At 37.7% G+C, this 15,617-nt stretch overlaps 1 protein-coding gene across 5 annotated transcripts in view; it reads left to right on the forward strand.

Moving 5' to 3' along the window:
* Window positions 1–14,173, forward strand: part of UNC80 (unc-80 homolog, NALCN channel complex subunit) — a 173,137-nt gene extending 158,964 nt beyond the window's left edge. For 4 of the 5 annotated variants that reach the window (XM_070422035.1, XM_070422038.1, XM_070422036.1 and 1 more), the window contains 5 exons: window positions 1,552–1,608; window positions 8,305–8,386; window positions 9,302–9,413; window positions 10,511–10,719; window positions 11,497–14,173. In XM_070422035.1, the coding sequence (XP_070278136.1) occupies window positions 1,552–1,608; window positions 8,305–8,386; window positions 9,302–9,413; window positions 10,511–10,719; window positions 11,497–11,763 (727 nt within the window). In that variant the 3' untranslated portion in view covers window positions 11,764–14,173. The remainder of the gene's footprint in view (window positions 1–1,551; window positions 1,609–8,304; window positions 8,387–9,301; window positions 9,414–10,510; window positions 10,720–11,496) is intronic. The other variant, XM_070422039.1, reaches the window with a different exon arrangement.
* Window positions 14,174–15,617: the final 1,444 nt, after the last annotated feature.

Raw genomic sequence — 15,617 nt, forward strand, 5'->3', positions numbered from 1 at the left:
AAAGTTTAGACTTCTGGTATGTCATCAGTATTTAGCTGGAGTTAGTGATGCTTAACCAAGCAGAAAAGGACTTCTGCGTGACCTTGGGCAGGTCATTCACCAAGAGTCCACAGTTTTCTCCTCTGTGAAATGAGGAGGTTGGCTAAAACAATTGCTAAGTAACTTCTCTATCTATAGTTCCATGATTCCATGATTAAAACATTTTGTTTGGTGTTCTTAGCTTCCTGAGAATATACTATACAATGTCCTAAAATTATAAAGTCATATGAGCAGTTATTGGTAACTATCAATATTTTTAATTGTTAGCAATGCGCAAGGTTCCCTCAGGAAGAAAATAAAACTATCAATTTATTTAAAGTTTTATTTAAATTAGGGAATTATAGGAATTTAAAGTAGAGCTTTTGTTGTTGTTGTTACTTACCTAAAATAACCAGGCCATAAATTCCCCTTGGACATATCTGTTAAGGGGTTAACTCATTTCCAGGGACAAAATTTGTTTTATTAGAGACATACTAGAAATCCAGAAAGATAATCTAGTTACACCCTTTGAGCTTGAGTCATGTTTTGGAAGGCTAGTGAAGGTAATAATGTCTATGTGCATTAGGGAGACAGGGCCCTTTTTTTTGGACACAAAGGCTATTTTTACAGTGTACTAGATTAGTTAAACGATTCTTTGGAGGCAGGCACTCCAGTTTTCCAGTTTTCTAAATGGTTTAAGAAGTATTTATTGAGTACCTCATGGGTGCTTATAAGCTCAGTGCTAGGCAGTGAAGGAAAGAAAGGCAAAGTATGACACAATTTCTGTTCACAAATCCCAAAATCAACTGCATCCCAGTAAATCAATAAAGGATTAACTTATTCTTTCACCAACCTGACAGGTTTTTTCTCTTGCCATTTACCATTCAGTCACTAGAGGATGGAGTAAGGAGGTAAATGGAGTTCCATGTGGATTCTCCAGGGTTACCTTTCTTCCATTTGTTTACTTGCCTTTTCATTGCAAAATTAGCAGTGAAAGTTGGGTTCTTTCTTTACTTTTCTTCGTGGCATCAGTTCCAAGAGTTTGGTTGTGGCAGTTTATGGTAAGTGGTTTCTGTGTGATGATATCACCACACACAAGAAAGAAGCAGCGGTCTGCTCAATGAAACGTCACGTACATAAGACGGGTTAAAAACAATAACCACCCAGCCAAATGGTTACCGAAGGAATGCTAGTTTCATCTTGTACAGACTCATTCTGCAATGTGTTTCCGAGCCCATGCTTTTATTTGGAGCTCATTTTAAGTCCCAGCTCTTGACCAATAAGCAGATCACTCCTCTGAGAGTCGTATTCATCCAAAGTCCCTCCTATCCCCATTGCCTGGAGTCCTATGTCTTGACAAACCCAGCACAAGGTGAAATGGTTGACCATCTCCTTTTCCTTCCTTGTTCTGTTAAATTTATTTATTTACTTTCGGTTCTGGGAAGCAGAAAATCGCATGCCTTTTTTCCCTTTTTCTTTCATTTGTTTGCATTTTCTTTCCCTAAATGCTTCATCTCCCTACCCCTCCTGCAGTGAACCTAATGTCCTCGACGACTCCCAGGGCCTGGCCGCCGAGGGCAGCCTCTCTAGGTACAGTGTCAATCAATGCTACCTGTCTATTGGTGTCTGTGCTGGGAAACTAGCTGTTCCCTGTCTCCTCTGTCTCTCTGTCTCCTCTCGCCCGTCTTGATACCTATTTCCATTTCTTGCCCTTTGTTGTTCATGAACACACAAGCCTGGAAGTCAAAGGTGTAGCCTCCTTCATTTTCAGCTTCAGAGCTCAATCACAAATGGCCTAAAAAGCTTACTAAAAAAGAAAAATCTGTGGAGTTCTTTTAGGGGCTTGTCCCATGGACACCTAAAATGTTTGATATGCCAAATGTTAAATTTATCCCATTTAATCATTCCCTCCCACACTGATATTTCCTTAAGAAATGTTGTTTGGAAGCTAATTAATATAACTCCCTATCATCAGGAACCCCCTTATTAAATCAAGACAGATCTTTTAACTGATACCATGGATGGTAAGAAAATAATGATGTTATATGAAGAGTAGCAGTGTAAATACAACTTATGTAATTCCCTCTCTTGGATGCATGCTATGTGGCAGGTTATTATAATAGCTTGTTCAAATAACGCTTATGTAAAGAATGTCTGTCCCAACATAAAGATGACTCCAGAACTTGCCATGAAATGGCAGACACAAACATATCTTGGTCAGGAAAAGAAGTCTTATGGTGCAAACAATATAAAGTCTTGGCAATTGGTTTAAAGCTTCAGAAAGGGGGACTGCACCTTTAACACTCAGATATACCACGTCAAACATTCCTAATCTTGTGCTGTTGATTCACACCTCTCAACTAATCCTCATTAAGGGAAATGCTTCTTGTTCATTCTACGAGTGCCATCTCAAGAGAAAACATCCCCTTTCAGGTTTGCATTAGTGAGTGAGTACAACCTACCGCGTTTATTGCTTTATCACCAAGATGAGGAAATGTTGAGAGGCCGTTCCTGTGACAGGTTGTCCTTTGTTTTCTTTGCATCTTGTTCAGTTTCACATTTTCTTCTCCAATTGAAAATGAGAAATTTTATCCATCATCAGGTGTATCTTTTTTTTTTTTTTTTTTTTTTTTTTTTGCTGGACCCATAATTCATGACATTCATTTGTGTTTGCGAGCCCTTGCCTCGACAGATCAGTCTCTTATTGGTGGTAAACATGGACATGCCACAGAGAGCAGACTTTATTCCACTATAAGAGCGTTGGGGATGAGGAAGAACAAAACTGTCCTCAAGACTGTTTCCCTTCATTGTTCACGGCGTTTGAAGAGATCAGAACCAAGTCTAGCACCGTGACCACAGCTTTCAAAGAATGCATTTGTTAAATGCTTAGTATTACACATCAGACTGGAGAACCTTGAATAGAATATCATTTCAGTGGCCTCCTGAGAGGAGACGGTGTTAAATTAGCCTTCCACTTGGCCAACTTTGAGGGCTTTTCTAAATTAGGACAAATTCTATTCTCGTTGAGTAAAATACTCGTCCAGGGTTGGTGAGAGAAGGCAGGAGTTTGAATGGATTGTTAGAAACTCTTCGACAGATTTGGCCCTCTCTGGCAGGCTCACGGTTCCAATGACTAATTTGGAGTTCTCTAACTCAATCCAATCTGCCCTGGGTCCAGTGTCAATGGGAATAAGCCCAAGTTCTTGCTACGTGAGACTGGTTCAGTGCCAAAGCTCTAGACGTTATCTACAGCTGAATTAGTCATGACGGGGCTTTGATGATTGTTTTAGGTGAACTATTGTTGACCTGTTGTTCCTGTAACTGTTGTGTTTTAGTTCTGGGTGCAGCCTAGTCACCCTGATTCAGTTGTGGTCCATAAGAAACTGGAAGATGAGGTATTCCCTTTGGGTTCTAACTAATTATATTAAAGCAGAGGCATTCCACCAGCCAGTAGCACTTCCACCTTTGCCATATACTGCAAGTCGTATCTCTTGAACTTCATCACGTCACCAAGTTCTCTTTGGAGGAGAGGAACTTTTGGCATTTACTAGGATATGGGTTTATAAAACAGGATACATACTTGTTATAGTTGGTTTGCAGGCTTTCTTATTTGGGGCATGAAACTTCTTTATGCTACAGACTCTTAAAGTCCTAAAGAAGCAGTACAGCCTGAACAATGTAAATCACGTTCAGCACATACCTGAGCACTCAGGATCTTACATGCATCCAAAGTAGTTCTAAGGAAAGTGTGGTACCAGAGCTTAAAGAATATCAGGAAGCATGCCTGTGCAAGAGTAATAGACCCAGGTCCTCCTTCTAGCCCCCATATTTTGGTTAATTTTCTGGGAATTTGCTTTTGGGAAAACACTTGTTTAATTAGGCACAGTGGGCAATGTGATATGAGGAAGACACCAAGATAACCTGATGAATAGATGGGAAAAAATAACAATTTTGCAGATCTTTTGAAAAGTTCTAAGATTTTTATAAATCTGTGCTGATTTATTTTATATAAAATATTTTTTATTGATTTTAGAGAGAGGAAGGGAAAGGAAGCAAATCATCACTGTGAGAGAGATACATCTATCAGCTGCCTCCGGCAAGCCTCCTGCACTGGGGATCAAGCCTGCAACCCGGCATGAATCAAACCATTGACTTTTGGGTTCATGGGATGATGCTCAACTAATTGAGCGTACCGACAAGGGCATAACTAATTTATTTTAAAGATTCAAGACAAGAAAAAGCACCCTGTTAGAAGCACTGTCCTATGGAGAAAAGATTCTTTTTTATAAATTAATAAATTGAAATAATATTCCATGGAAGAATCATCTTCTGTTAAGAATGTTGCTCTTAAAGGTATAGAAACTCACTGGAGATGTTTTCTCCCTGTGCCCACCCCCAAATACAAACACCATGGACCATAGTTCTTCTCTAGAAAAATACAGACATACCTAAGTTTATTCAAGCATATACCTAAGTTTATTCAAGCACTCAGCCTGGATGCTTATACTTGAGAATTAGATTTTGTTTGGACATGTTAGAAGATTTTGAAAGGCAGGAATTGACAATCAACTCTGATTTTTTTAAAAAGGAGTTTGCAATTCTATTTGATTTCATAAGGATGATTGTAATCACAGTGGAAATTAAGAATGTGGTTCAAGTTTCAACAAGATGTATATTTTGGGTGAAAGAAAATAAAAATAACCTTTTTAGTAGACTCATGGTCATACACATTCTCAAAGTATAAAAATTTGGCAAGTACTCTCAAAGTACAAAAAAAAATTAAAACAACCTTTTTATATAGCTGAAAATGTGTGTATGATACACAGATAAGTACTTGGTCATTACTAAATCAGTTATGTGACCCCTAATATCCAGATTATTCTCTTTTTAATCTGATTCTAGCCTCTAATCTCTAAATTCGGTGGTATTTAAAACACATTCTTGGATGTTGTGGAGGCTGAGTAAATGTTAAACAATAATATTTTACTGGGAAAGGGAAAAATAGGGCTTTTGTCTACTCTTGAGTCCCCTGTTCTCTGCAAGCGTTTTATGGCTCCTTTGGTACGGGTTTTATTCATTCCTACCACAGGGCAATTATTCAGGGTAAAAGGCTATCCCGTGTGTCTTGTGTTCCACCTCTAGACTTATGTAATCAAATTCAAACTAAAAATACAATGATAAAAGCAATGAAAATACTACTTCATTTTCTGTGTACCAGTCTCCTCACCCATAGCTTCTACTTAAATTTTTTATTTATCAAATATATTTCAATCCACAAACTTTTTTGTCATTTGAAATGAGTGATATGAATTTTTATTTATTACTGAATGGCCCCTTGTTTATCTGTTCTTTTAAGAAATACCATTAGGTATATGTATATCCCATTAGAAAGTAAAAACATATTTATATTCTACAATCCAGCCATCATACTGAAACAAGGGCAAAGAGAGAATTTGTGCCAAAATCATCCCTCGAACATTACCTAGAATTCATTAGCTTACAAACGCCTTCCTTCCATTTTGAGTAAGGCGTCTGTCTTTTGTGGCCAGTTGAGTCACACCAGTTCTGCTAAGCCCCAAGCACTGGCTTCTTTAAAACCCAGATCATGCTATGGTTTGCCACTGTCATGTTTTTCAGTGACTCAAAAATACAAACGATGATTTTAGCTTCAACTTAGAAAGCTTTATTTGCTTTTATCCTTATTGTTTTGCCCTTTTATTTAGCAAAATAGTAAAAATGAGCCATTTCTCATTCCCAAGATTAAAAATTTCAGGAAGCCAATTTTCTATAGAGAGGTGCTTAAGGCACCTGGTTAGTTTTAGTATTAGACACCTCTGGTCACACACTGCAAATCCTACAGATGAGATATTACATGATGTGCAGAGAAGCTAAACTGAAACTACTTCTTATATGTGACTCCGATTTGATAAAGACCTGAGAAAAAGAAACAGGCTCTGCATAAATAACGTTCATTATGAACCTCTCTGTTTATTAGTAATATGTCCTAACTGCACATAGTTCAGCCAGACTTTGATGCCCCAAATATAAACATGTTAGCATTACATTTTTAAGGAGAATTTAGCTGGGATATATCTCCAAGGATATGTTCTATAAATTCATCTTTGATGTGTGCATTCCATTGATGAAAAGTTACATCTTTTACATAGAACAACTACTTACTAAAGCTATAAACTTGACCTATTTCTTAGAAATAAACATCTCTATCCATAGAGAAAATTTTGGTGCTTATTATGATCCTCCCTTGGAATTATCATTGTGAAATTACCATTATGTTTTGACATATAACACTCTCTGAGTAATGTGCATTTTTTTATTTTCTTGCGACATTTTTTTCTCACACTCTGAATGAAAAGAGACAAGTGGACCGCCTCGACTTCATTTTCTCTGTCCAATTATTATCAAAACATTTTATTACCCACTCCCTTTTAGTGTTTTAAAAGCAATAAACTCACTACAAACATCAAATGTAAAACAAGGAAGCATGTTATAAACATTACTTTTCATGTTCAAACCATCTTACATCAACTAACTTCTTTTCTCTACCTTAATGGGAGGTAGGTGGTAAGTATTAACCTCCCTTTATGGCTAAGGGAACTGAGGTAACATTTAGATGTCAATGAAGAACCCATTCCAATGAAAGCTTTGCTTGGTATTTGGGAGAAACTTGTTTGTACTTTTGTGCATGTGGTAATTGAATTCTCTTTCCAATTTATGACACATGTTAAAATGTACACCGAATAAGGAGATGTCATTTCAAACATTCCAGCAACATAGTCTGGATTGTTTATCAGAACTTATTGCATTGTTCCATTGGGGTAATTTTCTGTCTTCATAGAAAGGTCATAGATGGTACAAGGTCATATATGTATAAAAATAATGTACGTTGCTCTTTGAACCTGATATTAAAAGAACGAGAAAATTTTAAAAACATGTTCGGGGGACTCCTTATATAATTCTGTATTATCTACCCCAAATGGTATAATTATGATATAATTACATTCTTATTTCATAAGAACTTTGATAAAACTCCATTTGGGAATTATTGATTTTCTTTTGGTGGAAATGTAAGACTTTTAAAATTTGACGGATGTGCCTGTGTTGACCACATCATGATTAACCAGTTGTAAACACACCGTGGAAAGCATCTGATTGTCCATCTCCCTACAACTGCCACTAGGTATTTAGATAGCTCATTTTTTTAAAATGAAAATGAATGAATATAGTCTTTCTCTTTTTTTTCCTGGACAGTTGCTGACTCTGGATTCCTCTGTGGCATATTTGACTCTAAAAACTATTTGTAAATGATTCTCCTTTTGCAAAGGCAAAGCAGAAATGAATTACCCATAAACCAAATAATCACATTGGCATCATCCACAGAATTACAGTGTTCTCTGGGGCACAATACATCTCTTTTTTCACCCCCACTGCCATTATAAACACCTATTATACATGCATGCAGAATGATAAAGGATCATGGACCCATGACAGTATTTTCAGCTTCACCCAACACTAAAATAGTGGCCACTACCAGTAGTCATTCTTGCATATAAAATACACACATACACAGCAAATTTGGGGGGAGCAGGTTGCTGCTTTTATAAACTGCATGATATGTTTGAGTGCAGCTCTTTGATATTGATCATTTCTCTTCTGAGTTCTGACAGATTAATTACTTTGCCAGCCTTTTAAATCTAAATCCATTTTTTAAAACAAAACACTTGTCTGCCCATGTGACTATTCACTTAGTAGTCACAGAGACTTCAGGCTGCAAACATGTGCTGAATGTGCCCCTTCACCCAAATGGATTCTGTGTCTGATGTGTTTGATATTTGTCCATCTTACTTTCATTTAAATTGAAATCTTCAAAAAGGTGTTCCCATCCATGTGGTAGAGTTGTTTGTGTTTGTTTGTCACTACCTTTTTCCCTCCCCCTGGGAAAAAAAATTGAGATTAGAATATGACATCTCAAACTTTTTGGTGGTTTCCAAACCAGGGGTGTGATCGAACCAATGTTTTGCTGAATGATAACTATGACACCGTGATTGAAAACAGAATCTCAATTTTGGCAGCTCGGGGCTACAAAGGCCTTGTCCTTCCTCCCAAACCTTTGAAAACTCCCATCTCAGGGGTTCTTTCCCAACCTTCCTTCAAAGATAATGGTATCTTTGAAGTGACTGTTTCGTGTAAGTTACTTAGGCTAACACCCACCAGAGGATGATCTTCCGTACTGTCTCCAGGCACACTAACACTGTTGGTGCTTGGCAGGGTGGCAAGTGTGCAGAGCGAACCTGGCCAACAGAACCTCCTCATTCAGCAGCCGCTGGGGAGGAAGAGGGGCCTAAGGCAGGTAAGCAGACCTGAGAAGGGCAGGAGAGTCACCCCATGAAATAGATTGAAGCCCTATTGAATTTTGAATGTCCGTATATATTGAGATTATATTTTGCCTTCTTCCCACCCAAAACAAGCAGTACAGAGCACATGTAAAACATGGTAAGTGCTTGAGCCATCTGAGAGCTTTTAGCTCCTATGTTAGCTCATATGAACGGAGCTGATGACTTAGTGAAGTGAGTAGGCCTATACTTCTATCTGTTCCCTCTCCAGAAGCTTTCTTCCCCAGCCAAATTCATGACCCAGGACGATTTGTTTTAAAGTTGATGTTTGTGTAAAGGCATACACACAGTTGTCCTTTCTTCCTCATTTCAAGGTTAATTATTCAAGTTAAAATTGAAACCAAAGTAAAGATTATCTTTATGAATTTCCTGAGGTGGGTTTCCTTTACATAACTCTCTAAGTAAAAATTGAAGTGAGCCTTTGCTCTCTTATTGTGATGGGAGCATCCCAGCATTGATTTGGACACCAGACACTTCTCAATATCTGAGGTTTTTTTCATCAACCCCCCTATCCCTTGAGAGGTCACATAGGTTCAACTGCAACTTTTAGGTGAACAAAGGCTGATCTCTAATCAATAATTGTTAGTTTTGTATCCTAAAATTCACTGAAATTCTCACATTGGCTACTTTAAATGATGTTAATGTTCTTGGCCTATATGAAGGTGTAATAATCAGGAGATGGTATTGGTTAAAGGGGATGTCAGAATCAAATACTTGTAGTCAAACATGCAGAAAGAAGTTTACAAGCTACAAACGTAAAGAACAATCATAAGAGTCCACAGAAACCCATAAAGTAGGGAGTAAACCATAGAATCCTCAGAGCATAGCGCTTTCTCCTGGGCAGCCAGCTTCATTCTGCCTATTCTCTTTAGCTAAGACGTCCTCTACTGTCACGTCAGAAGACTCAGAATGAATCCAGAAACCGCCATGGAGCTCGGCTGTCAACCACTCGGAGGAGCATTCAACCTAAAACGAAGCCATCTGGTGAGGTTCCTGTGTCCCTTCTGATTATACCATTGACACGATGCCATGCAACTCAGCCTGGGAGACCTGCAGAAACTTATGCAGATAAGCTCCTTTTTGGGAAGACACTAGGATCAGGGAAGAAGTTTCGCAGAAAACTTTAGTGCCCTTTTTTCTTCTCACCTTTCCCAACCCCCATCCTTACCTTCAAGAATCTAGAGAGTCCTAACCGGTTTGGCTCAGTGGATAGAGCGTCAGCCTGCAGACTGAAGGATCCCAGGTTGGATTCCTATCAAAGGCATGTACCTTTGTTGTGGGCACATCCCCAGTAGGGGGTGTGCAGGAGGCAGCTGATCGATGTTTCCAAGTCTCTATTCCTCTCCCTTCCTCTCTGTAAAAAATCAATAAAATATATTTTTTTAAAAAGAATCTGGAGAAATGGCAAAGTCCAAGGTAAACTATAAATGCCATTAGATTTAACTATAGAAGGTTGTGTTTTCTTTACCCAAGCCAGGGACTGAGTTTGTTATACGTCTTACTGAAGACAAAGACATGGTAGATAATGGGGACTTTAAAATCCTGTTGGCAGTTATTATATGGACCAAGTTCACCTAATGCTCTATGCAAATCTTGTTCTTGGGCCATTTATGTAAAAACTAGAGGCCCGATGCATGAAATTCATGCAAGAGTAGGCCTTTCTTCCCCCAGCTGCTGGCACCAGCTTCCCTCTGGCACCCAGAACCCGGGCTTCCCTCTGGCCACCAACAGGCACCCAGGACCCGGGCTTCCCTCTGGCCACCAACAGGCACCCAGGACCCGGGCTTCCCTCTGGCCACCAACAGGCACCCAGGACCCAGGCTTCCCTCACAGCCCCAGCTTCGTCCGAAAGGTCATCTGGTCTAATTAGCATATTACGCTTTTATTATTATAGATGATTTTTCTACCCAAATCCTACTTTTTATAAGAAGATGAAATAAAAATATATACATAATAGTCAAGTATGCTTTGACTTATTAATAAACCAACAACATCTTTATTAAGAAAAGCCAGGAGATACCAGTTATTAAGCAATGACTACATATTTCCCCTGCATTTACTGCTTTACCTCTCACTTGCAGTGGATCAGAAACGATCTGTGACCTTCATTGAGGCTCAGCCGGCTCAGCCAGAGCTAGCAGGTGCCCCAACAGACACACTTCCTGCCACAGTCCAGCCTCAAGGCTGCAGCCCAGCCCCATCTGGGAAGCCAGAAGGAACGGACAAACCAGTCCTCACATCTTCCCCGGCCATTGTTGTTGCTGATCTTCATAGACTGTCTCCCAAGCAGGTGAGGGTGCTAGAGAAACAGGCAAGGCTTGCTCCCTGCATACTTATGTCTAGGAACCACTTGGATATGCAAATTTATTGCATAACATTTAAATCTAGACCTGTAACGTTCTGTTAGCCAGACAGATGATGGTCCTATCATCATGAAAAAGAAGGCCATATAAAGTATATGGCCAGGAATACATTTACTTAAGAAGCAATAGGAGAAGTCTTGGTATCCTTTATTATGAGAAACCTCAGGGAAAATATTGCACAGCTAAAATATCCATTGAAATCCATATATGATTCATAGTTTAAAGATAGTTCTGTTTTTTAAAAGTTACCAATTTAGATGCAGCCTAAATAGAGAGCCTTCTGCATCCTGTAAGATGAGAGGAACTTCTTGTTTTGATCTTTCCCCTCATTGTTATGATATTTTTTCTTCTTTTGATTTTTATAAATGAATTCCCACAGGTCCAACTTCCTTCTCATGTACTTGAAGAAAGCAAAGGGGCAATATTACTATATACATTTGTGTAGTCTTTAATGGTTAAAAAGTATTGTAACAGCGTGAGCTCATTTATCCTCACAGTGAAAGCGGTTAGCAGAGCAAAAATTGTGCTCATGCACCAGGTTAGAAAACCAAGGCTTAGAAAGTTGGAGGGCCTCCAGAAAAGCTCACAATAGAAATGAGACGAGCCTTGGAAATCCTGTCCAGTTAAAGCTGGACAACATTTTGTATACTCTTCCCTGGCACCCATTCTACTTTCCCCTGACATTATGGTCTGTTTGATCATAGAGTGAGACCCTCCGAGCTGAAGAAGGAGAAAAGAAGGAGGACCCAGAAGTACAAGGTGCTGCGGCACACAGCCCCCTCTCTACTCAAATCTCAGACCCTGATGACTTCACAGGTCTTGAGACGTCCATCCTCCTGCAGCACGGAGACACTGTCCTTCACATCAGCGAAGAAAACGGCATGGAGAACCCCCTGCTGTCCAGCCAGTTCACTTTCACTCCCACGGAGCTGGGGGAGGCTGGTGTAGACCTGGATGAGTCGCATGTTTAGTTCTGTATCTTGTCCGAGTTGCAGGTGTAGACAAGATGAGGGAGGGATCACTTAGCTAAAAGTTGAATACTTTTGCTTGGAAAAAAAAAAGATGAAAACACAGCACTTTATATCCAATAGGTGACACAAATCTCAGTAGATTTTACTGCCAGTGCACATATTGTTTCATAAACATCTTTTAAAAAACAATGGCTAAGATTAGTTAATTGTATGAAGACCATAAAGACCAGGGAGTAATAAGGGGGAAGAGCCTTTTGCACATTGTGATTCAAGAAGGCTTGAGCAGTTAAAAACGTACTATTACAGAGCTGCTTAGCTAGAAATATTAACAAATAATATATTCTAAAAGAGAATGCATTTGAGGTTATTCACATTATACATCTCATGCAAATGTTTATTTTTATAGTTTCAAAAATATTAAACCAGGTGGTTGTACAAGTAGCAATTTACATAAAAATAACAAATAATGAAAATATTAGTTTGGGGGAAACTAAATAATAAATAAGCCCACAGATATTTTTGTTTTGATCAACAATGCAGCCGTGTAGAAGAAGGAAAACATATTATTTTTAGAGCTGTGGACTTTTCAATATTTGCTTTTCAACCGTCATTTTTATTGCATGTTGTAAATCAGAATACTAATGCCATTAAGGTCATTCCGTTCATAATCAATCACTGTAGAGAGAATACTCTAGAAATTATCAAATGTAATTCTGAATTAAGAAGAACCTAAACAACCCATACTATAATAAAAATGAAATATAACTATAATAGTTAGAAAAAGATGGTATTCCTACTTCTAGCCCTAACTACATCTTGCCAATATTAGGAAATACTGCAAAATGTGATTAGTTTCCTTATAGTAGTGCCTACCCTCGGGGTCATATTTTCAGATATTAAAGTTATTGTTAGAATAGGTTCACTAAAATAGCTTCCCAATGTTAACAATATTCTTATCATCCTTTAGACATTTAAGTTTATGAGGAAAAAAATATAAATTGAGCAATCGCTTCATGGACAAAGTCAGCTTATGAATTTATTTTAACTTGAAGTTCAGTTACTCAAGTAAAGTATAAAATTTAAAAGGCTTGTGAGGCCATATCTAGTATGCTATTGATGCTGTAGTAGGGCTAGGTATAATACAGTTCAAAATTGAATTTCAGAAATGTAACAGTTTACATTAGAAAACTATTACAGAACTACTAATTATATAAAAACTCATATATTTACCTAAATTGGTATGGTGGTGTGTGTGTGAGTGAGTGGGTGTGTTTTCTAGTCCTCCAGTTGAAGTTAAATACAGATATTTATTATTGCAATGAATTCATAACACATTCTATATGCTTAAACTTTGACTATGTTGACCATGTAAGTATATGTATATATAGAGGAGACCTATTAAACCCACCCAAATCACAAGGAAAATTATTTTTCTGTTAGAATCCTTTATTAAATAGGCATTGTTTACACTGTGGTTTGTACTTTCAAATATAATTTGGGGTTTTGGTCCAATTTACTATGAGAATGAAAGGTATCTGTGAGTTAAAGACAATAATGGACAAAACTAAAAATTTCCAATTTAAAGCTTCAGAAAATAGAGCTTCAGAAAGCAGAGGCTTCTTTTCTGTTTTAAAATATTTTCAGAATATAGACACTTAACACTGAATTATGCAGAAATATAATGTAGGTGGGTTTATAACTCTTTCTAAGCTGATGTATTTTGCCTGTTAAAAACTATGCTGCTCAATTAGTGTTAGAGGCCTTATGTTTGGTAATTACATGTGTCTGAGCTATATGAGTCTCTATATCTGTCTGTGTTTTGTTCCAGTTACTTGATTCTTGATTCAAATTCTCTATGTGTAATTGTATAACATATTTAAAAAGTAAAGGGGTCAAAGAAGATTGTTAAATATCTGCTAAGAATACCTTTATATGTAAAAAGTATTGAACATATTTATGCTGACCCGTCTGCCTTTTAGCCTGACTCCTTCACTCTAGGGTTATAGATGGCTGTTGGAAACTTTTCCAATAAGCTAAGTATTGTTGTATCTTGCAAAAAAAAGCCACCACTCTGAGAAGCAGGGCCTTGGAGGGTGGGAATGTTTTCATACTGGGATTACTGAGATTTTGCAGATGTATGTATGCATCTGTTCCATTTCAGGTGCCCTTAAATGTGTTGAATGTAATTTATTGAATGTTCATGTGCAATTGATAAAGTATCTAAATATATGTGCATAAGATTGTCACAAGATGTATTCTCAGGAATACTGTTACCTGGAGTTTGAAGGAATAGCTATTTAAAAAAAAATAGTAGTGGGAGATTAGAGAAATGTTTAAGATATTTAACAAATTTTTGCAATGTTCAAATTATTGAGTATATGACTAAAAATAATTATATATGATAAATACAGTATTGGTAATACTATATCATTTCTTAAGCTATGATGCTTAATGATATTCATTTTGTTCAGAGGAAAATTAAAACAGGCACTTACATCCCATGTGTAAAAAATTGGACTCAACTGAGAGGTTGCTTTTTCAGAAATTAACTTTTGAGAGAAATTGGAATAAACACGTATCATCCCTAATAGTGGGTGTAGATTTATAGTACTCAGTTTCAATTAAAGCAGTTCAATCCTGGGTACAGCATTTTCTATAGAAAAACATTTTATTCTCATTTTTCCAGTATTTGCTGCTTTCTATAATTCTATTAGATGCGTTATTTGATTTTTTTTCCAATAGAAGGAAACTGAATTGTTGAGTACATTGGGACAATGCACTGGGAACTAGTGTCAAAAAGCATAATTGGGCTTGGGCATGGCAGTGCTGGGAAAACAATCTCTGGTATTTGGGGGTCTGGATAGAGCTTGTTGAATAGGCTGAAAGTAACTGGTTTGCTATTTCAGGCCTCCAAGAGTACCTAAGGCAGTGTGACAGCTCCCTTCTTTAGTAACTGTCCCTTTAGTCAATGAAGAATATTATCCACTCAGCTGCCCAACTTCAACAGTATCTTAGATGAGAATAGGGTGTGTATAGGGACCTACAGGAAAGAAAGGGTCAGAAATAGAATTATAGTCTAAAACACAAATACCCTTCCTCAAGTCTGGAATTTGCTGCTGTCACACCAAGCCATGCTGTTGCATGTGACTGCACACTGCCCATGCCATGGCTTGTCCTTGGCAGTGAGTAGAAAGTCCACTTCCTCATTTACTTTAGTGGGCCTCAACTGCAGCAATTCAGAAACAGAGTTTGGTTTGACACTCAGGACAATAAAGACAAGTTAAGAGTAGAATGTATTTGGAAAAGCTTAAGGCAAATTTATTTATATTGTTTTAGGACCATTTAGCATTACAGATCAATGTACCTCCATAATATATTTCAATAGTCACTGTGACTGAAGGATAAAAATCCTTCATTAGCCATTTTGTAGGTAAAAAACAAATGATTACACAGCCAACTTCCCTCAGATGACTTAAGAAGTCTGTTATAAATACTGGATGACCAAAGAGCATGGAAAAATGCCTATGAATTAATACTGAAATGTTTATGAAAGATATTTATGAAAGATATTAAGACTTCTGTGTTTGAGTATGCACATATATAATAAAATAATTCTCAAAACACTTAAGAGGACTGATTGTTTCATTTCTCATTTCTTAACATAGGGAATAGTTTAAGTCATTCAGGAAAGTATTCCTTTTGGAGCCCTGCTGTGTGCCTTGATGTCTCTCCTCAATCCCCTACCTGGCCTGAGGTCACCCTTCAATTAGACACATCCAATTCCTCCTCAATCCCAACTGTGCTCCCTTCTACTCATATATTCTACCCTAACTTTCAAAAGTAAAGCAGAATGA

The sequence above is a fragment of the Myotis yumanensis genome, unplaced genomic scaffold (assembly GCF_028538775.1).
Source record: "Myotis yumanensis isolate MYYU_CA2020_CCGP unplaced genomic scaffold, mMyoYum1.0.hap1 SCAF_8, whole genome shotgun sequence".
Lineage (NCBI taxonomy): Eukaryota > Metazoa > Chordata > Mammalia > Chiroptera > Vespertilionidae > Myotis > Myotis yumanensis.